Source organism: Haliaeetus leucocephalus, unplaced genomic scaffold (assembly GCF_000737465.1).
Source record: "Haliaeetus leucocephalus isolate CR32 unplaced genomic scaffold, Haliaeetus_leucocephalus-4.0 Scaffold656, whole genome shotgun sequence".
NCBI lineage: Eukaryota > Metazoa > Chordata > Aves > Accipitriformes > Accipitridae > Haliaeetus > Haliaeetus leucocephalus.
The window spans coordinates 9,030,873-9,057,850 of NW_010973092.1; the positions used below are offsets into that span (position 1 = coordinate 9,030,873).

General features: G+C 45.7%; 2 protein-coding genes across 3 annotated transcripts in view; one reads left to right on the plus strand and one right to left on the minus strand.

Moving 5' to 3' along the window:
- The window catches only part of CYFIP2 (cytoplasmic FMR1 interacting protein 2), a 45,429-nt gene extending 18,881 nt beyond the window's left edge, over positions 1-26,548 (plus strand). For both annotated transcript variants that reach the window (XM_010578993.1, XM_010578994.1), the window contains exons 15-30: positions 287-440; positions 993-1,149; positions 1,894-1,990; positions 2,558-2,634; positions 3,616-3,724; positions 4,082-4,201; positions 4,900-5,099; positions 5,619-5,706; positions 14,389-14,532; positions 16,105-16,195; positions 16,877-17,007; positions 20,139-20,211; positions 20,725-20,819; positions 24,790-25,028; positions 25,533-25,680; positions 26,242-26,548. In XM_010578993.1, coding sequence (XP_010577295.1) covers positions 287-440; positions 993-1,149; positions 1,894-1,990; positions 2,558-2,634; positions 3,616-3,724; positions 4,082-4,201; positions 4,900-5,099; positions 5,619-5,706; positions 14,389-14,532; positions 16,105-16,195; positions 16,877-17,007; positions 20,139-20,211; positions 20,725-20,819; positions 24,790-25,028; positions 25,533-25,680; positions 26,242-26,409 — 2,091 coding nt within the window. In that variant the 3' untranslated portion in view covers positions 26,410-26,548. The remainder of the gene's footprint in view (positions 1-286; positions 441-992; positions 1,150-1,893; positions 1,991-2,557; positions 2,635-3,615; positions 3,725-4,081; positions 4,202-4,899; positions 5,100-5,618; positions 5,707-14,388; positions 14,533-16,104; positions 16,196-16,876; positions 17,008-20,138; positions 20,212-20,724; positions 20,820-24,789; positions 25,029-25,532; positions 25,681-26,241) is intronic.
- On the minus strand, positions 6,543-7,208 carry FNDC9 (fibronectin type III domain containing 9). Its single transcript, XM_010578992.1, has one exon. It carries the CDS (start codon positions 7,203-7,205, stop codon positions 6,543-6,545), a length of 663 nt encoding a protein of 220 aa, XP_010577294.1. The 5' UTR covers positions 7,206-7,208.
- Positions 26,549-26,978: the final 430 nt, after the last annotated feature.

The window sequence follows — 26,978 nt, forward strand, 5'->3', positions numbered from 1 at the left end:
AGGACTCTCCTGCCATGTGGATTAGCAGCGGTTTCCATGGTCTGTTCCACAAAGTCTTCACGCTGTTGTGTGTTAAAAGCTGCTTTGGTGTCTAATTTGTTGTATAGTTCCCAAAACCTCCTTTTTTAGGGGTGTAATTATTTCTAGCTCAGAAAGATAGTGGCTTATGGGTGCAGAGAGTAGTAGCCACCTGGGAGAAGTGTTATTTTTTGTTGCAGAGCACCATGGCTGTGTGTGGTGGTGTCTCACTGGAGAGTGGTAACTGTGTGTCAACTTTCTTCCAAAGCTTTATATGGTGCGGACCATGCTGGAGTCCCTCATAGCAGACAAGAGCGGCTCAAAGAAGACTCTGAGGAGCAGCTTGGATGGGCCGATAGTCTTGGCCATTGAGGAGTTCCACAAGCAGTCCTTCTTCTTCACCCACCTTCTCAACATCAGTGGTGAGGTTATGGCAGGGGGAGGCTTGAATCCAACTCTTGCATGCTCAGAAAGGCAAAGGTAGATCAGCTTTGTTCCTCATTGACCCATACAGAAGATTTTCCTTGATTTTTCCCAGATGTCCTACTTCTGCCTGATTCAGGCGTGTTGCTAGGTAGTAATCATTATGTGAACAGGAGTGAGTCAGCAACAGCAAGTAGCCACAGGTGGTAATTTATTTTCTAGGACTGGAGTTTTCTTTCTGTCCCAGACAAACTTCTGAGCCACTGGGCACAAATGAAATCTTCCTGAGTAACTCTGAGCCATTGAAATGTTCTCCCTGGAGCTCCAGAGCAAAAGGAATGATCCCTTCTTTCTTCTTCCATTACAAAGTGCTCAGACAGCATGGACATGGTCTGGATTTAAAAACAGAGACATCCTAGAAAAATGTTCCATACCCAAAACCAGTCCAATATGAGGCTGCAGCAGCTGCCTCTCATGCACTTCCCTCGCTGCCTTCCCCGTGGGGGTAACACAGGTGTCCTCCCACCGGGGGGATCTCCTCTGCATTTCAGAAGCGCTGCAGCAGTGCTGTGACCTGTCCCAGCTCTGGTTTCGAGAGTTCTTCCTGGAGCTGACCATGGGCCGCCGCATCCAGTTCCCCATCGAAATGTCCATGCCCTGGATCCTCACGGACCATATTCTGGAAACCAAAGAACCCTCCATGATGGAGTAAGAGTTGATGAGCTGTGTTGGGACCGTGCATGTGCTGGGGCTTGGGATTTTGTTGTGGAGTAGGGTAGGCTGGTGATGAACAGTCTTTTTGACCTGGGAGGGAAAATAGATGTTTCTTGACTTGCTGTCACATGAATGTGTACTGTATGAATACCTCCTTAGCAGACGCACACGGGCGGCTTCCTGGCACTGGCACTTTTGCATCATAAACCAGCAGTTGGCACCTGCTTTATTCGGATGTGGGCACAACTTGGTGGTACCATCATCTGCATGCAGCAGTCAGACAGCATGTGCAACCAAAGGGATGTGGGCCCTGGCTAAGGCACCTAAACACTTTTTTTTTTTATATACATGATAAACGATGAGAGGAATTGCTGTTCTGAAAGTATAATTATGTTCATAATATCTTCCTCATTAGGAAAATTTTGTTTTCCATTTTATGGCCATTGTCAAAGCACTCTGTGGAGTGAGGGCAGGATGAAAGCTTTTTTAAGGGCAGAGGAGAAGCAAGCGCTGATTGAACAATTCACAGTTAGCTCAAATCCAGATCTGTTCTAGCTGCTTCCAGCAGGACACAAGGAGCGAGAAGGAGTGTTTGGGGGGCTGGAGTGAATGGAGGTGATAGGATTGAAGTCAGAGAAAAGTCATTTTTTGCACCGAGCAGGGCACATGCAATGGCTGCCATTTATGCTGATATGCTCTAAAGTTAATTTAAGACATGATCTGTCTTCTTGCCCTCAGGTACGTACTGTACCCCTTGGACCTCTATAATGACAGTGCATACTATGCCTTGACCAAGTTCAAAAAGCAGTTCCTATACGATGAAATTGAAGCTGAAGTAAGTTCTCTTCATCTTTATTGTATGGAATGAGCTCACTGGGGTCACATTGCCCTGTTTGACAGCCCCACCCAGCAGTTCAGTAAATGTTATAGGCATCTCCTGAAAAAAAATATCCATCAGACTGAGAAGTTTTCAAAAGATCAAAATTTCCAGAGAGGTTACAGGCTCTGCTGATTAAGGGCTTCAGCTCAGCTGTACCAATGGGGAACAGTGGAAGCCAAAGGCTGTCAAACACTGGAGGCAAGGAAGGGGCTGTCTGATGGGCAGAGGGTTATGGGACATCAAAGGAAAATGAGAAACCGGAGATCCCTGAGAGGGAAGGATGATTGAGGATGGGGGACCAGGACCTGTAAGAACATGCAGAAACTATAAGAGAGAAACGTAACTGCAATTTTCTGCTTACCTTCAGCATGTGAGAACTGCAGTATGTTTTTTAGATAGTGTGGCATACATGTACGTATTAAATTAGAGCTCTGTGTTGAGTTGTATTGATCTTGCATGCGTAGGAGGAAGTTGCTCTGTGCTGCTGACACCCTCATGATGTCTTTGTTTTTTCTCCCCCAGGTGAATTTGTGCTTTGATCAATTTGTGTACAAGCTGGCAGATCAGATCTTTGCCTATTATAAAGCAATGGCTGGCAGGTAGGAGAACCTGACTCCTGATGATGAGTGATGATATCACTGCATCCAAATTGCTGTTAACCAAAAAGTTCCCCTCAGGGAGTAGCTGCTGCAGGTAGACATAACAAAATAGATCATCCCTGTCCCACAGAGCTGGCTGTCCATGTCAGACCAGTGTAGATGGGGAAAATGAATTAATGGTGGCAAGGAGACATGGCTATAAGTGAAAAAATAATAATTGGCATCCTAAGTAGCTGTCTGAGTACAATTTGTGAGAGCAGCAGAAAAGCAAACCGAGACTATTGAAGACATGTCCTTGCTTGACTTCTGTTTGTGTACCAGGCAGATAAGGAGTGGAAGTCTCCCATCTCTAAGAAACAGGAACATGAACTTGTCCTCACCCTCGTAAAGCAGCAGGACTTGTAATGGCCAGAAGGGTACTCAGTATCTTAGGTCACACATCAGACCAGCTGACCGTAGACTTCTGCAGAATTGCTTGCTCCCTTGTGAGGAGATAGGCTCTTTGTGACATTTCTTTCTAATCATTTAAAGAACATGGATGAACTCCAATGAGAGTCCTCCTCCCATGGCCCCAAAGGCGAACCAAGTCTTTGGTGTAACTCTGCAAAGAGTTTTGTCTCTAGATCACATTTGGCCTTAGAGAAGGAGAGCAATCACCATCACCAACCAAATATTCCCACAGCAGATCTTCAAGGAGGGAGCACACCAGTACCTGGCACTAGTGATAACTTTCAGCACAGTCTTTTGTCTTCTGGAATGTTTTAGCCGTAAAAGCCAAGAATGACAGACAACAGCATGGCAGTCCCCAGATAACAACCACTGCTCTGTAATTTAGTAGTGAAATCAGAGTTATTAGTGTGTGGAAATTTCTTGGCATTCAGAGCATGATGAAAGGAAGGATGAAAACAACTCTGGAAAAAATCCAGAGAGGAGATGATAGTGTATGTTTCTTTTTTTCCTGACACTGCTTCCCTTTTTCAGTGTTTTATTGGACAAGCGTTTCCGGGCTGAATGTAAGAATTATGGGGTGATTATTCCATACCCACCATCCAACCGCTATGAAACACTGCTCAAGCAGAGGCATGTCCAGGTACAGTGCAAGCAGTAGACTCCAGTACTCATAACTCTTGGTCTATTATCCTTTCGTTGGTGGCTGACATCCTAGTGCTGGGCTCAGTCAAGGTCAGTGCTGGAATGAGAAGGGTTGAACCTGTTTCTGACACTCTGCACTCAGGGCATGGGGCCCAAGGGGAAAATGAGTTATGTTCCACATTTCCCTCCTTCCCTCTTAAGTAATGGTAAAGTCAGCCAAGGTGTTTGCATCACCACTTTCACATTAAGCAGACTTGGATACTTGGTTTTAATTTGTGTCTGTTAAAAAAAAAAAAAAAAAAGTACCTTTTCTCCACCTGTATATAGCATGCAAATATTTTTCTTCTTTTCCCAGTTGCTGGGTAGATCAATTGACCTGAACAGGCTCATTACCCAGCGTATCTCAGCAGCGATGTACAAATCGTTAGACCAGGCCATTAGCCGCTTTGAGAGTGAGGACCTGACATCCATAGTGGTAAGAACTGTTACTGACTGAGAGTATGAATAGAGAGAATAATACACTGCTATGGATACACAGTCAACTGTCTTCTGCTTCAAGTCCCACCTACTGTAGGTTTCAGCCAGCCATGTATCCTCCTTTATGCTGCTGAGTCTCTACTATTTCTATTTATGCAGCTTTAATGGCATTATTATTGGACCATTAAGTATCTCCATAAATCATAAGGTGACAGTCAGCAGTTAGATTTTGCAGAGATCATATAAGAGAGTCCTGTGATCTGGGAGAAGGAAATTTTGACTTTAATTCCCCCTGTTGGATGAAGGAGGCTGAGACATCGTTTGTGTGTGTACAGGATTTGCTGCCTTTGATACATTACAGGAACATCAGAGTCAAGTAGCATAAAATTAACAGTTTCCACCTTTGAAGGATTCTGATGTGAAAGCCAGCCAGTGCTCAGTGGGAAACAAATTAATTCTGGGACAGAAACAAATGCTTCCTGCAGGCTTAGGAGATACTGGACCAGGACCCCTTGAGTAGAAGTGCAGTTGGCCTCGGCCACTGAGTTAAATTGATGTCTTTAGCATTTGCTATATCCTCACCTGGAAAGTTCTGTGCGGGTGTGGATATAAAATCATTCCCCTGGCAATTAAATCAGCTGTTTCTATTGTCATCTTGGTAATATGTTGCATTTGCTGCTGCTTTATGTGCTGCAGGAGCTGGAGTGGCTCTTGGAAATAAATCGCCTGACTCACAGGTTGCTGTGCAAGCACATGACTTTGGACAGCTTTGATGCCATGTTCCGGGAGGCCAACCACAACGTCTCCGCGCCCTATGGGCGCATCACCCTCCACGTCTTCTGGGAGCTCAACTTTGACTTTCTACCCAACTACTGCTACAATGGATCCACCAACAGGTGAAGAGAAAAAGCAAGGCAGGGGGCACCTGGAGACCCTGCTTTTCTTTCCAATATGTCAAACCTGCCACATAAAATTCACATGCATTGCAGTGAGGTTTTCATCCTCTATGGGATGCAACAGTTACAGTTAAAATGAAGTTAAAGCCCACCAGCTCCCCTTGGCCTTGAAAATATTAGTAACAAATTCAAGCAACAAAGTTGGACAGTGATAGCAAACAACTGAGCTAGTTTCATTCAGAGGATTGGTTTACTGAGCAGCAGAGCTGTGGTAGTTGCTCAATATGGGTTTCTTTCCTGCCCCAAATGAGAAGAAACCCCACCTTTGGTAGGTTAAACTGACATGGTTTACACCACCAATAGATTGGGGCAGGAATTTGCATTCCAGTGCATGTAGCTCAGGTGATGAATTACTAATTATCTGCAGCTGCAGCTCATCCTGGACTATGCCATACCTGTGCTCAGCACAATTAACCGGGCTCTGACCACTTTCCTCCCCGTCTCCCATGCCTGCCGCAGGTTTGTGAGGACAGCAATCCCGTTCACGCAGGAACCCCAGCGGGACAAGCCAGCCAATGTTCAGCCATATTACCTCTATGGATCCAAGGTCAGTGAATGAGCGAAAACAGCCAGAAGGGGTGTGGGTGTTGGAAGTATTTATTTAGGAAGAAAGAAATGCAAGAACTAGTTCATTAACAGAATGGCGGGTGCGAATGTGCAGGGTCATGTTGCTGTGTGAAACCAAAAAGCCATGCAAGAAGCATATTCAGTGTGCTTTTGCTATTGCTTTCCTGTACTCTTCTCCGTAACATGCCTATGTTAGGGGATGCTGACACTGCTCTGTGCTTGGTGTTGGCATTGAGACCAAGTCACATCCATCTAAATGCGCGGAGGAGAGCAAGTTGGAACTCCAAAGCAGTGCTCCTCCCCAAGGAAGGTACCATTTCAGGAGTCCCATTTTTAGTTCAAAATGGGAATTACTAAAATAGTTGTATGTGCAAATATAGACTACTTAATACTGACAAAAAGCTTTTGTCAGGCTGTGATGACTGTTTATACAGACGTTATGAGGGCTTGGGGGGTGATGCTAGTGGAGGATCACTCAAGTGTGAAACTACTTGAGTGGAGTTTATTTCTTGTGCATGTTGATTGATGGCTCTGAAGTGAACCTACAGCACTGATGCAGATTAGCTAATCACACTACAGTCAGCCAAGCGTGGCCGTTCCCAGAGAGCTGACTTGGTTTCTTTTGAAAAAACCCTCAGCAAATGGGAATATTTTTGTCACTTGACAAAAATCTTTCTCCCTGCGAGCAATGTCCCCACCTCATGTTCTACCCTGGGAAAAACAGTCCCCGTGGACGCACAGGCAGTCCTGTTGGCAAGAGCTGGGAAATAGCAGCACGAACTAAACCTCTAAGCAGGGTCTCCATTTATTTTGCTCTCACTGAAGGCCGTGCTGCGGCAAGATGGCCCTTTTGTCGTCGCTGGTTTTATAGGAAAAAAAGCAGTGGGGGGAGCTATACGGACTCTCCCTCCTGAAACTGGAGCTCCTCATTAGCACAGTGGTCATGGGGACTTCCAGAAGCTCCTCTCTCAGTCCGTCGTTCAGTGGCCTCTCCAGTGAGCTGCTCCCTTCGCCCACGTCTTCGGGGCTGGTGTTGGGACGCTTCAGCCTCGCAGCCCGCTGGCAGCGTGCGGACCAGAACTGCAGGCAGCCGTAGGCCAGGAGAGCAATGAAGCAGAGGAGCAGCAGGCTGCTCACCATCCACATGGAGGTGGTAGGTTCATGCTTAGAGCTGCCGAAAACCAGGGGGGTTTTGTCCAGAGTGTGGAAGGTGGTGCAGTGGTTGCCAGAGGGGTAAGAGTTCTTGCACGTGATGCAGAGGACGTAGATGGTGGATGGCGTGAGTCGGTGGAGGACAAGGGAGCTGAGGGGGTGAGGAACTCGTTCCTCGCGGTGGAAGTTTTGGCGTAAATAGCCGGCGAAGATGCTGTTCCAGTTGGGACGGTACATGACATGGTAGTAGTTCTCTGGACAGGGGTTGTTCATAGCCCAGGAGACGGTGGCACTGGTGTAAGTGATGTTGTGCACTTCGATGTTCATCGTGCCCCTGAAACCAGATGCAGGGAGAGGCTGAGTTTCCCGATTCATGTACAGGTTCAAAGGCCACCAACATCAGTGAAATCTTTCCACCAGCTTTACTGGCCCTTAGATTGAACTCAGGACTATGCCTGGCTAGCTTAGATTAGATGCTAGGTCTTAAATGGTTAAAATTACAAAAGATCAATCCTGATGGAGCCCAGACTACTATATCACCCTGCCTCATAACTAAAAAAACCAGCTGGGACATAGGGCATACTTTATGCTCTAGTTAGTGTTTTTTTAAAAATGTCTTCTTTCTGACTAGTTGTCTACATAGAAGGTTTTTTAGCTTTTTTGTTTCCCATGGAATAGAAAGGATACTGTGAGTGTGATTAACATAAACTGATCATTAAACTAGCTCCAACTTGCCTTGTGAAGCTGCCAACAGATACTTTGATTTTACACCTAAATGCCATTTAAAAATCTGCATAATGGTTAATTCACTGGTTTAAGTTGTTGCTGCATTTTCTGTACCTTACTTGTTGCTTAATAGAGTACAAACTCTTTCTGTTCCTGCAGCATCTCACACTGTAATATTAGGATCTTAAATGCGAAATCTGAAGGTTGGTGAAATATAAAATCAATGCCTTTAGGGAAATACAAATAAATGAATAATAAGTACAAAGCTCTCCCCCAGATAAGACACTGAGCACTAACAAATTACTGTACAGCAACAGCCACAAATCACTTCAGTACATCACTCCCTTAGATCCCCAAAGTGCTGGCTGAGCCTTCTTGCAGGGTTCTCCCTCCCAACCGGCTGAGTGCTCTGAGCAAGAGCTACGTGCAATAGAACCAGTTTCTTTTCTTCCTCTCTCTTTTGCTATAACTAACTTACCTTACGCTTACCTCCCCGGGCAGGTCTGCGGTGGCCAGTCGGTGCTGGTGAGCAGTGTGGCCACGGCCGGGCAGCGCCTTCCCCTCTTCCCACCGCTCGCCTCTCCTCCTGCCTCTGCTAAATCCCTTCCCCGCAGGCTGCCTTGTATTATACCCATCTGGGGCTCCGTCATCTCTCACCATAGCAACCAATAAGAAAGGATGGGCAGGCATCTTCGAGCGATTTGGGAATGTTATCCCTAAAAGCTTCTGCCTGGGAGGAGTATGTCTCTCTGAGGAGGAAAAAAACAAGTCAGGTAGTCTTGTTTGCTGGCTTGTTTGGGTTCATTGGGGTTTTCTTTTTTCCCCCTATCCACAGTCCCCCAACGAGATCATCAGTGCCCCCCAGCAGGGTCTGGGGTTAGAGACACGTTGGCACATGGTATGAAATCCGGGATCCTGGCCTGCGGTACACATTGATAGTTTAGCACTCAGGGGGTTTGTCTTTAATTCTATCATTTCTTGCACATTTAAACCACTGATTTAAGCCAAAGCTAGATTTTCATCCCTGATGCTGCAGCAATGTCCATTAGCTTTTTAATATTTTCTAAGGTGTGTGATGGGAGTCAGAACTGGGTTTTCAAAGACCTCGATGTCGTGCTGAACTCCTGTGGGGTTAAGACAGGCTCTTCTTTGAATGCCTCTGCCTTACAGACAACTCGGGGATGTCCCCTGTCAGTGTGGTGAGAGGGCAGGAGGGAGAGGCAAAGCCAGTGCCAGCAGTGTTTTGGGGAGCAGCTGGAGTCTGTGGCTAGGAGGGGACACATGTGGCACTGGGCCTGGTAAGGAGAGGCTCTGAACAAGTGACTCGCTGCTCTCTGAAGCCGAAATGTGTTCGAGAGAGGAAATTTCCCAGAAGAAATGTTTGTTCTGGGTCCAGAGTTACTCATTCCATGTTGTTACTGGAAAGGTGCTCGCAATGTTTCAAAGATCTTCTAAATATCAACAGTGATGAGATGATGCAAACTGCATCAGGAGGGGCTATTACAATCCTGGGGAATATGTGTGACCCTTGCTTTTGATTTACGTTTTGTAGTTGTGGATGTTGTGGGTTTATCTTCCAAGATCTGTATTCCCTTCTGTCTCTGCAAGTGAGCTGCAGCTGCCAGCGAGCTGAAAACTGGGAGCAGAGAGGAAAATAATTATGGGCAGTGATGGAAATGAAAGTGCTCCCAGGTGGCTTTCTGCCTTTTACATGGCTTGGTCCTCCTTACAAGAGCCAGGGGGAAAGAGAGCTCTTAGCTGGTCCCATGCTGTGAGTAAAGTACATCCTTGCCTGCAGGGAGAGAGCTGAGGATACAAATCCGTGCCTCAGAAAGGTGGATTACACAAGGTGGTAATGCTTTCATGAGAGAATGACTTTCTTACAGCATTTGGGTTGTTGAGTTTATCAGGTGCTTCAAAATTAAATTTCAGTTGTTCACAAATAAGATGTGTTAGCAGGAAGAGAGGAAACCAAGAAAAACAGAAATAGTTGTATTAGGCCAGCAAAGGGTCCTGCTGACCTTTCTGCATGCCATGATCAATACTGCCAGCTCCAAGGAAACCGCAGCAAAGCTTTCAGTGGTGTTGGTATTACCTGCTCTCAAAACCAAGCTTGCACCAGTTTACACTGGCAATGAGCTTGAAATTCTCATTTCCCAGGATGAGAAGATGCCAAAGCCATGTCAGTGCCAGGACCGCTCCTGCACTGGTGTTCCCCATATCTGCAGCTGGACCCAGCTGTGGCCCTGCCTGGGACCGCTCACTCCTCATCATAGGATGCAAACCACAGGCACACTCCAGTGGCCAGCAGAAACTGAGCCATTTTCTGTCATTCAGCCACTTATAAAACACAGCAGGTTGCCAAGTCTCCGACAAAGAAGCTGCAAAATTACCAGCAATCCACTACTTACTGCTCATTCACCACTTCTTAGCACTGTAAATGCTTTATATTGGGCTTCATTTATGTATTTTCATGAGTCTTTCTGTTTTCCTTGGCACTGCTGGGCCCAGGGTCACACCAGACTCACTGGAAATCTGTTTCCCTTTCCCTGGTTGAATTTGCCGCCCCCCCCCCCCACTTCTTTTTTAATAAGCGTGCAGGCAGATGTAACCTGAAGGACAGCACATGCTGCTGGCGCTTGTAAAAATAGTTACAGTGTGTGAATGGGATGGAGCTGCTCTATTTTCTGCTGCCATGTCTGCAGCAACAACACAAAGGCGTTAAGGACCTGTGGTTGCTGCAGGAGGTGTTGGCAGCGGGGGCTGCTGATCCCCTCCAACCAACTGCGTGGGCTGGGCTGCCTGGCCTGCCATGGCCGTTGGCTGCTTGTAAATAATAGCGGTGTATACAGTTCCTGAAAATCAGTAGTTGGTATAGTGAGGCATTATGCTGAGACACAGAATATACACAGACACAGTCTCAATACAGTATATAAACATGCCTGCTGCATTGTACATGTCCTGTCCATCCCAGCTGGGGAAGATGTAATTTTTTTGCATGAAAGTCTTAGCAACCGGCTGATACAGCTGAATATGGTAAAAGCTTTATAGGGAGAATGAAGGTTGCTTGTGGCAGGGAAGGAACCAGACCATATTCAGGCTGTTTGACTTAGAGACCCTTCTCTGAAAATTCTGGTCAGAATTGTTTTTCACTTTCTAAGACACCATCTCGGCTGTCGCACTGAAGTTAGGTTGGCTAGGAGCCTGGACTAGTCTTGGGCTGCGTGCAAGTCCTTTTTTGTCTCTAAGTATATTCCTCTTTCCTTAGCTCTTCATTTTTTCCAAGGGGGTTCTGGCACAGGCAGTATTATCTGTCTATTATCTCTCTCTCTCTGATCTATTTTATCGGATAAAACTCTTCCCGCCTTCCCTCAGGTGAGCTCAGACAGGTCTGGGTGATGGCCAACAACAAGCTTAAAGACATGGAAATGACAACTAGGTTTTGTTTTGCTTCATCTGCTGCTGAATCTGCTCCAGAGCATCCCTAGTAATCTCCTGAGCTCCCAAAGCAACGTGGGGGTTTTCCCCACATGCTCCCAAGTACAGATCTCTATCCCTGAGACCTGGGTGCAGGGTGGGACACCTGGGCTCTGCAGGACACTGGGAATTCTACCCCACGGTGCACATCCCAGCCTGCCTGCACTCCCAGCCTCCCGGCACCAAAACCTGCCCGTTTGGCCCCAAACCAAAGGTGGGGCAAACCTCCGCAGTGTCTTTGGCAGCTGCTGCTCCCAAGAGGTGGCGAGGTTGGGGCTTTGCTCTGGCTCTCTGAGGAGGTGGAAGCGACCGCAGCGCGGGCGAGCGAGCCGTGCCGTGCAGCCAGCTTGTACCTTCAGCTGTTTTGTCTTAAAATACCCACTGGTGTCATTTTTTACATCCTACAGTCTTTACCCCAAGCTGTGTATCTCGCCCTTAAATGGAGTTATATTTTTAATTGCTGGCAGAGTATTATTATTAGACACAAATCTGCTGCTAGTGCGCTGTGCGGCTCTGCGGAGAGCTCGATGAACCTACCTCATCTTGCAGACAGGCAGGGATGAATCATCCCGCTCTTCTGCAGCCAATGCACATCCCACAATGTGTCTTCTCCCAATCAAGCTTATTGCCGAGACCCTCACTTGAGGGAAAAGCCTGCTTGAAAGCTGCTCTCCAGCCCCATTATCCCGCTGAGAGGCGAGGGAGTGCTGTGAGGTGGGCGGCTGCACGGCAGCACCGGCCACTTGCTGCCTGTACAGCAGAATGTCAGCCCTCTTACGAGGAAAATCTGACCAGTTGCTCCACAACTGGGTACCAGTGGTAGCCCGTCTCAGGGGACCATGGCATGTGCGCAGACAGAAGACCTGTCTCCTAGCCGTGGAGTAGCAAAGAGGCTTCCAGAAATGAGTGTGGATTCATGAGCCCACTGAAATGGGGATATTTATTTCCCCCCGCTAGTCTGGACGAGCCACCAGTGTGCTAACCCTGGGGAAATAACAGGGTAAAGGAGCCTACAGGGAGGCATGGAAGGAAGGTGCAAGGAGCCGTCTCGGGGCTGCCCGGATCAGCTGCAGCACGGCACTTTCTGGGGATGCCCGGGGCTGGAATGATGCATTGCAAAAGCTACAGCGACAGAATGCCGCGGGAGCGTGGCCAGGCTGGGTCCCTGGCAGGTTACTGACTTCCCTCTGGGGTGATTGTGTTGGCCATTTGGCAAATGGTCCAGACTGGGCGTTACCTGCTGTTTAAACAGACACACTTTTCAAAACATAAACTATTGCTGTTTTTCACGTGTGTCAGTGGGCGTATCTAGTGGCTTTGGATCAGTCTCTACAAATAGATTTTTAAAGACTTGGTTATCTAAGGATGCAGATAGAAGCCCAAGCAGGATGCTCAGACACCATTCTCTTACCAGGAGTTAGCATCCAAGGAGCTTTGAAAGTAGGCTTCTGTCTGCCTGAATAATTTTTAAATTCTGGCCCATACTTACTGAGGGCCATTTTCTTTAGTTTTGATGGGAGAGAAAGTTCGTGCTCGTTGTGAATGAATGCACTACAGAGCCTCCAAGGTAGCCTTTCTGTACATAATAGTATTAAGAGGTTTTTTCACCTGCCAGGACCAGGTGGTGAAATTATATTTCACAGAAAGTAGAGGACTTTCTAACTGTGTCTTCTTTCTGCTAGCTCTTTCAAAGAGCACCTAAGAATTATAGTAGGCAATAAGCTACTGGACCAGAGCAGTGGGGCTGTAACAAAATGAGGGACTATTAATTGATTGATTAAAGCAACTGACAAGTCTACGAAAGCATGATCAGTATATCAGTCCACTGAAATTCTGTATCTGAGAGCAAAAGAAAATGCTTTTCCAATTCTCAGCAAGTAACTTCACTTTGTAACTCATTAGTACCTCAAATGAAAAGTTAAAGTAAATCTCGAGGAAGTGAGTCAGAATTGAAGGACAACTGAAGCCTTCAGCTGGCTGTATTGCAATTGCTGGGAGCAGCAGTGTTGGAGGATAGACAACATTTTATCCTGTTCTACTGCTTCAGCACTTGCTCCCTTCCACCCTAAGTTCTTCAAGGCATTGGTCCCTCTGCTCCCTTGGCTCCATTACTGGCAGGGAAGGGAATCCCTGTAGAGTGGGGTCTGCAATATCTGCAGGGAAGGAAGCTCCCTGCTGCATGAGGATGCAGTGTGCCTCTAGTATGCAGCATCCACACGAGAAGTGAAGTCAGCCTTGCACAGTGCCTTTGGGGTACAGTTTAGTTTGTTTTCTTATCCTTGTTTAAGAAAGATCTTTTGGTAAGCGTGAGCCAGGCATTTATCTGTGTTTTGCTGGAAGGGGCACTATGTGCCAGAATCTTTTCAAGTATGTGCTTTTTTGCTGTTTACTGTGGCTGCAGTTATAGATGTCGTGGGGGAGAGACTGCAGCCCTTCTCTGCTGGGCTGAGTCATGATGCCAACACTTCTATTGCAGAGCCGGAGCCAAGCGTGCTAAATCAGATTTTCAGTATGTTTTTGCAGATCACACAAGTGAATTAATTCCCCCTACTTCTGTTTCCCTCACACCAAATGGATCCTATAAATGTTCCAGTGATAAAACATTGCAGCAATTTCCACATTTCCAAGATTACAGATAAAATACATTCCTGGAAATCACTTTCTGTTTTCTGCTGCTAAAAATTTTGGGGGGCCAGAGCCCTGCGTACTATTCTTTCTAGACCAGGGTTAGATTCTTGCCCTTTTTACAGTCCCATGGGGATGTTTGTTAAGTACAGAGACTGGTGTAGAGCTTTGCAGGATGCAAAAAGGATCTTTTCTGTGTCTCTTCTGGCTGCCCTTAAGCTCAGATACTGCAGTTCCTACTTTTCTTAATAAGCCTCATTTAAAGCAAGTGCCCATAGAAAAAAATCTGTCTGGTTACCTGTATAGAATGCTTTTTGTTTTAGTAGAGCAGAATTTGGGTTTGAAGAGGCAAAGGGCTAGTGACCTGAAATCCTTTACTGGGAATGTATGGGAGAGTAAATTACCTTGGAAATGAAAGTGGTGTTGCTACATAGCAGGATAATAAACCTTGTAACATGACAATGTGTTGAGATTAGAATATATCTGACTATATAGGAAGAAAAGCAATCTCCTCTTTGCCACAAGAAGTAGAAGAAATGGAAATTTTCATGGGTATTGTTATTTCTCCTTCTCTTCCTTAAAAATTATTTGAAGTGATGGAACATAATACTGTGGTAAGAGAATTACTTACAGGTCTGGTAAATGCTCCTGTCTAATTGTCACTGTGCTTCTAATTTCTCAGCCTCTCAACATTGCCTACAGTCACATCTATAGCTCCTACCGCAATTTCGTGGGGCCACCTCATTTCAAGACTATCTGCAGGCTTCTTGGCTATCAAGGCATCGCGGTGGTCATGGAAGAGCTGTTGAAGATCGTCAAGAGTCTGGTAATTCTGAGCCTAACCCTGGCGATGGAGAAACCTCGATGCCTTGAGAGGCGCAGGTTGGACAGTCAGCCTGGGCTTTGGGTTCAGAGTGTTCACAGCTGGGCACCTTCACGTCCCTTGATCCACACTGAAACACTTGTATTAACGGTCTGGTTTTCACTGTTGTTGAGGAATCCCCCTGATTCCTGTGGGGTGATGGGAGTGTTTCCACCATCTTGTTAACTGTGATCAGCCACCTGCATTTGGGGGTGGTGGGGTTGGCATGCTGCTTTGCTAAAAGCCACTGGGAAGTAATCGAGTGGGACATGGCACTCACGGTCCCTCAGCACTGCCTGTGCTGCAGTCCGGGAGACCTTCAAGACACATGCTCGTGCTCAGCAATAGCACAGGAGCACTCTGTCTCACCGCCTTGTGATACCCCTGGAGAGCTGCAGGAAGGTAGAGAGCAGGCAGCAAAACTGATGAAACCAACTTTTTGAGTCTTTATAGGAAAATTCCTGCTATAGGTGAGTCCTTATTCAAGCCATACTGTCCATTTCCATCAGGTATTCTGAAGCCAGGCTGCCAATAGCCCTATCTGCTTTCTAGTTCTCTCTTCTTTTTCAGAAGAGAAATGTGATGTCTGCAGGGAAATGATCCCACGTGCTCCCTAAGGGTACTGACAATACTGACCATTAAGAAGGGAGGAGGGAGTGTGCAAAAATGTATAATTTTTCAGGTCATGCTTTTCTACTAAAACCCCTGCTTTACTGGAAAGATGATTTTCATTCATTATAAATATTTAAATTCTGTTTTGACTACAATGACCTCATTTTGAACTTGTCTAACAAAGCAATGCAAAACTGAAAATCTCAAGCGTATGTCCAGTTCCCGACTGTAAAGCACATAGTTACTGGAGATGTCATTTGTGTCACTTAGTTGAAAATGCTGCACCTGGTGTGCGAGATCAGACAGCATTCAGAACAAAGATTTTATGTTTGGCTAAATAGTGTTTAGTGCATAATCCTGTATATTGTATCTACAGGATGCAGCTATATAACTCCAAATTACAGCAAGCACTTTAACTAAGAAATAGACTTTGCTCTTGTCCATATTAGTTCAAAACATCAGATGTGCAGAAACTTGTTCTACATGCATGTAAATGCTTTTTTAAACTCTGAGTATCTAGTGATCATTCCTCAGGTGGAAGGAGCATTTCCTGTGCTGGGGAATGACTCCTTTAGCAGCTCTAGCGAAATGCTTTTTGCATTAGGAGCACAAGTCCAGCTGGATCTAAGACTGAGCCTTGTTTGGATTCCAGCCGCAAACAATGCAAACACAGCAAGCTGTATTTTGAAGTCGAAAATCCATGCAGCTGTGATTTGTTATTTGGGAGGAAGCTGTAAAAGCACTCTTAACTCCATACACTTGGGCTGAATTTTATATTTGAGTGAAATCCAAATTAAGTAAGTTCTTCTTAGACTCCAGCTGAAGTTTCATCCTGTGCTGTCAGATGTGGACCCATCCACAGCCATCCTCTTTCAAAACCAACACCAGGAGAAGCCGTCGTTAACCTCCCTTTGTCTCTGACAGCTCCAAGGCACCATCCTGCAGTACGTGAAGACTCTGATTGAAGTAATGCCCAAGATATGCCGCTTGCCGAGACATGAATATGGCTCTCCAGGTGGGTGCTACAGATAGATGCTTGAGCAAGAGCTCGCCCACCTGTTGGTACAGCATTTACTCAGGCACACGCTAGTAATTAAACAAGGTTTGGCACCTGACATGCCAGTGCAACACGCAGCCAGGCTTGCTGAGACACGCTTTCAGCTGCTTTGCTATTGATGCTGCAACTCATATAGGAAACTTTTCCAGGAAATCTCCTGTTGGAAATTTCCCTTTGAGCACACAGATGGCTGATAAGGGAATGTCTTCTGTTAGCTTCTGTTTTGTTTTCAGGATTTTGTAAGCTTTTGTTATTGTGGGTTCACTGATATTTTTCAAAAGCTCTGCTTAGTTGCTGCAGAGATTTTTTGCATCATGACTGCAGTCTGCTATTGAGCTGGATGGGGAAACTCTGGCTGGTATACATGAGCCAGCACCAAGACATCCATTAGAGTGTTGAATCTTTTTTCCTCTGGTGAAGAAATCCAAGGACTTCATATGAATTACTCCCTATTTCCCAAGAGTTACTGAAAACAGGATGAGACACTGCGTGCTAGTTCTCCCCAATGCCAGTCTTCGTCTATCCATTTACTTGCAATTTGTGATTAAGGAAATATCATGCACTGATTGTCTTTTTGTCCAAGTTATCGGAAGGTGATTCTACTCTCGCTTTTCTGACTGTCCTTCTTTGTTTTTTAAGGAATCCTGGAGTTTTTCCACCATCAGCTGAAGGACATCATTGAGTATGCAGAGCTGAAGACCGATGTGTTCCAGAGCCTCAGAGAAGTGGGCAATGCCATTCTCTTCTGCCTTCTTATCGAGCAGGCTTTGGTAAGGCAAAACCCCCTGCACCAACAGATCGTACTTGAAATTGCCAGCTCAAGAGTATAAGTGGAAATGGGTTCTCCAGCAGAAGAGTTTGGGAAATGTTACTTTCCAGCTTCTCGTGTGCTCAGGGTCTCTCTGGGGCTGTGTTATTGGGGTCTGTGGGCATGTCCATGGGGATGGTGTGCATTGGCGCTTGGTCACTGACATCTGGGATTGCTGAAGGAGAATCTGAATACTGGAAGATCTAGATTTAATTCTTGGACCCAAAGCTACCCCTTGTTCATCCTTCTCAGAAATAAAACCAACTGGAGCTTATTTCTAGATTGTAAGCTTTCTGGGGCAGGGATCAGTACTTTTTTATGTACATGTTTGTACAGTGAGAAGCAGATTTGAGCCCTCTGCTCTTTTGGGGCGCCAGTGCAGCGAAAAAAAACTGATTGATTCTAATGGTAATAAGGATAAAGCAATCCAGCAGGAAGAAAATCTCAGAAGAGCTGTTGATATATTTCCTATAACTTCACTGAAAACGTAACTGGAGTGACAACTCGGTTATTGCCCCCTGCATGAGTGTTTTGCATGTGCACAAGTCTCTCAGCCTTTCCGCTCATGCGATGCCCTTTCTGGTATGGGGCAAAGGCTATGGCTGAGTGCCACACATCTTCTTAGCTTCTAGTTTTTCACACAATAAATTTTCTTTGTAATGAATTTATCTCATAGTTTGGCCTAGAGCCAACTGAGGAGTGTTCAACAACACAATTTTACATTAAAAATGCGTATTTCATGTCATAATGGTTTTGGCAGGTTTGTTGCAATTTTTCCAGAAATATTTCAGAAAGACTTCCCTAGCATAAGATGGGATTTCCAAGCAAAGCCAAAAAGTTTTGTTTAGAGCAAAACCAGAAGGAAGTTCAAACATTCCAAGTTTTATCCAACCATAGAGCACAGGAAAAACTGAAAATCTCTGCCATGTCCTCAAAAAGGATATTTCTGCCCTTGCCTTTGCATTTTAACCCCCGAGATAGAGACTTTTAGTTCCTGATATGGTGTATCAAACACATTGAGTGAGCAGTAGTTGTGTAAGATTAAGAAAACTAGAGAGATGTATATCACCTAGCAGCTTGGCTTTATTTTATAGAATGGCCAACTATATCCTGGCAGTTTCTGTTCCTTTTGTGGCTTTGTCACTGCTTTCTGCTGCTCTCAGTGTTGGATTTTATGCTGGATGTACTGCATTTGCCTTTTCTGTCCCATCTTTAAATGGACACTTAAGGGACACGTGGTGGTTTCTTTTAGAAATCCTTCATTTCAATGCAAAAATGTTCCTCCAGTCCCAGGAGCTGTACATCAGCAGTATACTGGCATTTTAGAATAGCAGAAAATAAAGAAAAGAAGATGGTGAGAATTTGGGGGTCCCTTTAGGAAGGCTGCCCATCAAAGTCCACGTCTGCCCACTTTCCATGCCAGCCAAAGTCTCTCCCTCTCTGATCCTGTTTTTTCACGCAGACATAGATTCAGAATGTAAAGCCATTTTGCACGCAGTGGGCACTGGTTCTCACTCACTGGAAGATGTCAGATGCATAGAGCCATCACATAACAAGATTTTCCCTCTAATGGAGCTCTTATGCAGCAGGAGCAATTGCTTTTACAGTGCAGTTATCTTCATAGCTGTCAGAATGATCTAAGGCTGGTGGTATTTGCTGGCAGAGACCGCTCTAGTGAATATGCACAGTCTGCTCCATTCTAATCCCTTTTTATTGTTTAAATTTGAGGAATGAGGGGTTGCTTGGGACTCAATCTCTAAGCAGAATTCTTACTTTCAGGTAATGGGCCTTGGGGAGGAGATCTGTTAATAACATGACTAATTTGGGGACAGATATCAGGTAAATGCAGGCTGCAAATGGTGAAAATACTCTATTTATCAGAGGGAAACAGCAGTGCAAGAATACTCATCTAGGAACGAGTAGTGTTTTGCAAACAAAATCACCAAGGTGACAGGCACACTCCGTTAGCATCAGCATCTCTCTGCCCATGGAGGGACCCCGGGCTGTTCCTGTCCCTCCAGCACTGTGTCACAAACTGCACTCCCACAAACTTGCTCTCATCCCAGCATCCATGTGCCAGTACAGCCTCTTGCAGCTCCATGCTACACTGTCCTCTCCCTCTTGGCTGGAAGGTGGGCTATCCACCCGTGCATCCCAAACACACCCAGCCGAGTCATTCCATCTGGCCCCCAAGTATCTTTTGCTGTGCTGTCATGACCTGCTTTCAAGTGTGTCTAAATCTCCACGATAAGCTCAGAACAGAAAGCATGTCCTAGAACTAGACTTTTGTAGGAGCAAATTAATGCCTTGTTGTGACGCAATGCCTCTGTGTTAAACAGCTTTGGTTTCCTTGCTGCTGTTGCCCATTGCAGACTTTTGTATACAATGTATTGTCAGCCATCGCTCCTCAGTCTCCACCTGCCTATTTCTAGGCTTCTCCTCCTTGTGCATCTGTGTTTGGGATTATTTTTTCTCAAGTGCATTGGCATGCATTCTCTCAGGTGGCATCTCATGATGTTATTCCTCTCTGGACTTCTGTATTATTCTCCCTGGTGCCTACAGCACTGAGATTCTGGTCGGATAGCCCCAGCTGAGAGCACCATATGAACAACCAAATAATTTCAGACCAATGTATTATGTACCTATTTGCAAGAGAGCCATGCATCAGTATATTTTACACATAGACATCCTAAAATAACTAAGCCAAAGGGTAATTTCCACCTGGGCACTCTCTGTAAAAATAAACAGCAGGAAGTCATCAGGGTAAGATGAAACTGAAACCTCCATATTCTTAATCCCCTCTTACAGGCAGTGCTAGTAAGTGGGACAGTAAATAAATATATAGCTCTGGCCTTGTACAGGCAGGAAGTAACTTATTTGAGTTAAAGAAACTTCCTGGCTTAAGATGAGAGGTCTTTCTTCCAGTTTTAGTTGCTTTAGGTTCAAACCATTGGACTTACTACTGAGCTGGGTTGGATTTGAATAGGTGCCGTAGACATGAATTGTTGTAGTGTTGCCCAGGCCCCTGAGCCATACACTCAACCCCTATAGGTATTTTTTAACTTACTTTATCTTTCTTTCTTCCTGCCTCAGTCCCAGGAAGAAGTTTGTGATTTGCTGCATGCTGCTCCCTTCCAAAATATTTTGCCCAGGGTCTACATCAAAGGTAAGAAGCTGAGAGGGAAGCAGTGGACAGACTCAGAGGTCTCTGCCCAGAAGCTGTTTCTGTCTCATTTCTGCTGAGGATTAGTTCTGGCCCTGCTTCCCCCTCGAAATAGATAAGTGGATACAGCCAAAAGCCAGGTGGAAACAAGTACCAAGGGTGCATTTTCTGTAGCTTAGTTACAGACTGAAACCTTAGTCAGTTTGGGGGTTCCCTTAAGGTTTTAAAGCCGTTTCACAGCCTCTTTGGAGAATGACAGCATGAAATGTCCATCTCAACAGGAGTGATCAGTAACAGGGACATGCTTTTGGACATGTGTGATTAAGCTGCTGCTGAGACTGCAATCGCACATCCCTCCCTTCTCTGCATCACTGATTCCCTCATTTGCTGTCGGTTTGGCTCACTGATCCAAAGTCTCGTTGGATGGTTGCTGGGGGGCAGCTCTGAGCAAACTCAGCGGAAATTGCGGGTCTCCACTTCCTCCTCTCATTTCACTGTTTGCTGCTCGCTTGACAGAAGGAGAACGCTTGGAGGTGCGCATGAAGCGTCTCGAAGCCAAGTATGCCCCACTTCACCTGGTTCCCTTAATAGAGAGGCTGGGCACTCCACAGGTAAGGATTTCATTGAAAGGGATGGCTGTTGAAAATTCATAGCAGTCCCCAGATGGCCTGTTTGGCCTTGGGAAAGTGATCCTATTTTTTTTTTAATTTTTTTTTTTTTTTGCCAAAACGTCAATCAGACAAGAAAATCAGAATCCTTGCCCTAGCTGACACTTTGAAGGGAAATTTGTGAGCGGGTCCAGAGATGGTGTGTTGCTGCCTCCAGTCTGGAGAGCTGGTGGGGACCTGTAAGGCAAGCATGCTAGAAGCCAGCTCTGAATGAGAACAACTCTGAAAAATTCTTCTTCTCCATTTTAAAAAGATGGAGAATTGCTGGGGTGGTTTGAGGGGACATGTTGCAGGGCTGTCCCTGACTTAATCAATTGCCATCACTTTTGGGGATCCCATTTTAGGGCTGCAGTGTGGTCCATTTTTAAGCTCATCCCTATCAAAGAATACATCTGAGAATGGTTTCCCTCCTAGCACATGCTTAGAGCTTCAGCACATGCTTAAAATTACGGCTCCATTTAAGTGTCTTCTTGAGGTGGGTCTCAGCTTGGAAAAGATCTCTTCTGCAGAAATTGAGTACTGTTAAAAATGTCTCTGTAGATTGATCAATGTAATGGGCAAAATTTGAGCTCCATTGATATCAATAGCCAAACTTCCACTGCCTGCTTACTGGGGTTGATGGGATAAAAATTATTCAAAGTATTAAATGAATCAACATCCTTTTTCTGTAATGTACTGCCGAGGGAATGGAATGAACAGTCAGTTATACGAGGAGACAGATCTATGGCAGGCAGAAAGTTGATTTTTTTTTCTTGTTTTTTTCTGATGGATCAAGGACATTTTGAACTTTGCTTCATTGGAAATCATATGAAACAAAGAAATTGGCTGGATAACTGAGGGGTTTGTCTTACTTTGTAGACACTTCTCTCATTTCCCATTGACTTCCTTTTAAAGGAGACACTCGAGAAAAAGAATTCACCTCTGTGTTTTTGTGTCTTTGTGTTGGTCTTTCTATCTCTCCTTTCCATGCAAAATCATCATTGAAATCTGCTATTAGAGTCCACTTGTTGCTTATCCCTGCCATAGTTATGATGGTGATGAAAACAAAAGGTATTTCATGTCCCACTAAAAATTAATTTTTCTGTAAACTGGTCCCATATTCATCACACAGGTACAGTTGAGTACCAGATCTTTTTTGAGCTCAGATGTAAATGAACACAAGAGTCACTTTCTATAGGTGCCTCCATGGCTTCTAAGCTTGCTCCTTACGCAGTTTTGGACGTGCATTTTGGAAATGCAGTTTTGGACACAGGCCATACAGGTTTTTTCCTGCAGAATGCATAAGTGCCTTTTAGCAGCTGTCCAGAATCTCATCAGAAGTTGCCTGCTAGATGCCTCTCCCTAAAGGTGACCCAATGCATTTCATATAATTACATGCTGTGAAGGGGCTGAGCCACAGGCTGCTGTAGTTAGTGGGGATCTATCAGTCTATGCAGGCTTTGGGTATGGTTCTTGCAAGCTTGCCAATTAACAAGCTGTAAAGAGGTATGGCACAACTGGATTTGTGCAATGATGGAAAAACTGTCGGTGATTGTAGTAAATAATTGTTTTGCATTGGGAATCCAGAAGCAGCTGTTTTATACCAGGGGGGTCAAAGTGATTCATTAAAGGAATCCTCTCCCTTTTAATGCTGATCATAGGGGTATTTAGTAAAGGATTTTCAGAAGTGCTTGGTCAGTCTGATTTTTTCACTGGAAGTAATGGGAGCCTTTCCTTTTGAAGACAGAGGGAATAGTTGAACCAGCACAGTGGCACCTTTTGACAATTTATCTCGAGAGCACCTTTCCTCTCCTGATCTTAGAAATCAGTGGGACCTCAGACTGTGAGGCAGATCTGGCCACAAGACTAATAGCTCTCCAGCTGTCTTCACCATGTTAGGTATCTACCCAACGGTAGTAGTTCTGTATCAAAGAGTGGTCTTATAGGATGAATTTTAGAACCAAATTCTGTCTGTGAATGTGTATAACTGAGTGGCACTACATCCTTTGAAAGCCAGATACATCGCTTTCTAGATTAAGATTTCTTCAGAAACAGTATACTGAGTTCATTGGACTATTTTGTTCTCAAAAGTACCTGTTCTATCACTATATCTTAGCAAACAGTAATGCTAACGCCTAATTTGTATTTGAAATGGCTTGACTTCTACTGTGTCCCCATTTTGCCATCATGGACTAGTGTATGCAGATACTAATCCGTACCCATAAAAGCTTGGAGCAGGTGAGGGGAGAGAAAGTGTACAGCCTTTAGCTATAAAAAGAAGCTGGATAAAATAAATCTTTACTTGCTAAGCAAACATATGCAAGTGCCTGCCGTGAAACCAGTGGTATTATTCCTGTGTTTAACAGATGTAGGGATCCCAAATCCAGTGTGGCCTCTGCTCAGCAATACAGCTTTCCCTTGATATTTGCTATTAGTTGAACATTAATTGATCCGAGGTTCCCAGAACGTCCTTGAAATTGTGGCACAAGCGGGAATGGTAACGCTTCTAATTTCAATAGCCACCAAATTAAAAATGCTTCAGGTTACTGCCAGCATAAACTAATAGTCAGGAAAGGGGATGTCCAGGCACATTCTTTTTTTTTTTTTTTACAGTGGAATAAAGACGACCCAAGTAAACCAAGCATAATTCATGTTCTTAATGTCCGGCCAGGACACATGCCTGCCCATTGTACGAGATGCTGAGCCCCCATCGTGATTCTGATTGGGATGACAGTTTTATAGGTGTTACAGGGACAGCTGGAAATAGAGCAAATGCTTAGAAACTACTTAAAGCTCCAGGAAGTCCTCTGGGATGGGCAGGGGGTCAGTAAATGTCATGCTTGCTCTGCATGCCTCTGCCAAAGTGGTGAGAGGGGTAAAAGGCTCTGCCTGTGGGGTCAGGGTGCCGTGGCAGCCGCGTGAGCACGGCAGAGCCGGCGCTTCTCACAGCCACGGGCATGACTCTAACAGCACTCGGCTCCCATTTCCCATGTTATTTTTGGCAGCGCTGCAAAGAGAAGTCAGTAATGATGCTGGAAATTGAAAGAAATGGGGCAGCTAAGAGGATATCAGGGCAGCGAGCAAACTCCATGCTTGCACCCCAGGCCCACTCAGGGAGCTCGGTGGGACCAGTGCTCCCATGCCAGAGGGAGGCCCTGCTTGCTTATTTAAAATCCCCCTTTTTTCTTCCTCTGGAGGAGCAATGGGGCTGAAATGAAGTAAATTCTCTTTTAATTTTCTTCTAGTGTAAAAGCCAAATGAACTCCATTCAATGGAGCCATTCCATATTTGTATATGTAAATCTGAGTGGGAATGTCACAGAAATTCTCCACACATGTAAACCTTCCACATCTGGAAAAAATAGTGTTTGACTTTTTTATAAACCACAGGTTTTCCAGTATTAAGGTTCCGGTAGCTTCTCATCTTCCTCAGAGCTTTTTAATCCTAACTACAACAGAAATCAAGCAAGCCATAGGCTATCTGCATTTTAAAGAGATGATGGCAATGTCCTGGGAAGCAAAATGTCCCAGTTCTCTCCTGGTTTATTTTCATAATCTGCAGAAATCATGAAATTAAATCCAGCAATGCTGAGTAGCACTAATATAACAGAACAGCATGCTAGCAGAATTAAGGATCAGTATTTCTGATCAGAGCTTTGCCTTCAACTTTCGTTTTCTGATGTACACAGTTATTTCGAAAGATACTTAGGTTGGTGAAATATAATTGAGCACAATATTAAGTCTTCTTCCGTTTGAGGGATGACTATTCTCGGGTGGAGAGTGCCATGGGACCAGCCATCAGAGGTAAGGTTGGACGTTGCATGGGATGTGTGTTAACTTTGAAAGAGCCAGGGAGAGCGGGAAGCATTAAGTCCAGTGAGAGGGTCCGTCTGTATTACATTGTCACTTGTTTCTTTGGTTGTCCTCCTCCTCAGCAAATAGCCATCGCCCGGGAGGGTGACTTGCTGACCAAGGAGCGGTTATGCTGCGGGCTGTCCATGTTCGAGGTGATCCTGACGCGAATTAGGAGCTACCTGCAGGACCCGATCTGGCGAGGGCCACCCCCGACAAATGGGGTCATGCACGTGGACGAGTGTGTGGAGTTTCACCGGCTCTGGAGTGCCATGCAGTTTGTGTACTGCATCCCCGTGGGCACCAACGAGTTCACTGCGGAGTGAGTGTCCATTGGCTGGCTCTGCCCTTAGTGCCGCTCATGAGCTAGCGGGGTTGGCAAGCGCCGGGATGTCCTCAGCTGCAGCGACAGCTAGAGGTAGAGGGGAATGTGGCTCCTTGATGAAAGGGCTTTGTTGTGCATGGACATAAAGAGATCCCAGAGAGCTTTCTATCTGAAGAGCTGGGGAAAAGAGCAATGTAAAGGGACATGCCCAAGGTGACGTGCAGAAGGAGATGGGTAGATGGGCCAGCAACCCACGTCAGAGGCTAGGTCCTCATCCATCTTACCCTGTGACGCACCCTGCACAGCCTGGCCCTGGTGTAACTCTGCAAATCTCCTTCTGAGTTCATTTTCTCTAGATGTATACCCACTTTCTAGGAGTAGGACCAAATCTGATTTCCCTAGGAATTCACCAAGGAAAGTTCCTGGTGCCATGGCAGGACTCCTCTTACCTAATTCTATCCTGTCATCTCTCCCTACCCCATCACCCTGTCCTCCTTCCAGGCAGTGCTTTGGAGATGGTCTGAACTGGGCAGGTTGCTCTATCATTGTTCTCCTTGGACAGCAACGGCGCTTCGACCTCTTTGACTTCTGCTACCACCTGCTGAAGGTGCAGAGGCAGGACGGGAAGGATGAAATCATAAAGAATGTGGTAAGTTGAACGGTGAGGTCCCAAAGGACCTGAACCAGCACACTTCTCTGTTTTCTATCCTGCTTTGTCCAAATTCATAAATTACAACCATGCCTGGTGTTAACCTTATTCAAACTGGACACACTTGCTGTGAAATTTCCATCTGCAGTCTCAGCAGAGAGGCCAAGGTTTTAATTGGCTTGGCAATTGAGTATTTTTTCTCCCAAAGCTTTTCCCTTCTTCCTGGGGTTGGGAAGCTGGAGCTGAGAAGCTGGTATTTCCAGCAACCCTCCTGTGATCTCAGTGGCTTTATCAATAAGCAGGTGGGAGTCTAGACTTTAGAACGGTTAACTTAAGACCACTTACTGACCTTGTTAATGCTCTGTCTTGACTCATCAAACCCTATAATGAAGTGAGTCACTGGTACCTGGGAGGTGCTAAGTGGAACTGTAACATGTGTTATAGCTGCTTTGCTTTAGCAGAGGTTTCCAGCAGCAGGGCAAAGGTACTGGTACTTTCTAGCTGGTCAGATGATATAAGACTCTCTTCATTTACTGTTGTTCTCCCTCACCATCCCTCCAGCCCTTGAAGAAGATGGCCGACAGGATCAGGAAGTATCAGATCCTGAACAACGAGATTTTTGCCATCCTGAACAAGTACATGAAGTCAGTGGAAACAGACAGTTCCACGGTGGAGCACGTACGCTGCTTCCAGCCCCCAATCCACCAGTCGCTGGCCACCACCTGCTAGTGTGGACGTTGACCCCGCACAGGTTGGGAAGGGAGAAGGGACTGAACCCAGAACAGCTGGGAGGGCTAAACTCGACGGCATGAGACCTGGCAACAAAGTAAGACTGGGTATGCCTACTACACACGAGGATGCATCTTCCCATCCAGCCCTGTTTGAGTGCATGTTCTTCTGTACCCATCCCTGTGATCGGTTTTACTTGTAGCTTTCTGACTTGGGAGGGGGGGGGTGGGGGGGGCAAAATGTACTTTTCTTCCATGAAGTGGTCCGGTTTTTCCCTGTGATTCCTCCAATCGAACACATCACTCTGAAGCCATATTGCAATCCCAAACGTGGGGGTCCTGGTGGAAGAGCTCCATGCTTCCACAGTGCCAGGAGCCCACTCCCACCGCAGAAGCAATGGGGCAAATCAACACCCCCAATGACATGTGCCACCAGGCACGGAGCAGGAAGGTCTGAAGACAAGCCCCTGATTCACTCTTTGAGGGGAAGAAGGGATGAAGGCAGGATGTCACCTGTGGCAGCACCCTGAGGATCAAGCGATGGGTGCAGAGGAGCCGTGCCGGGCTGGT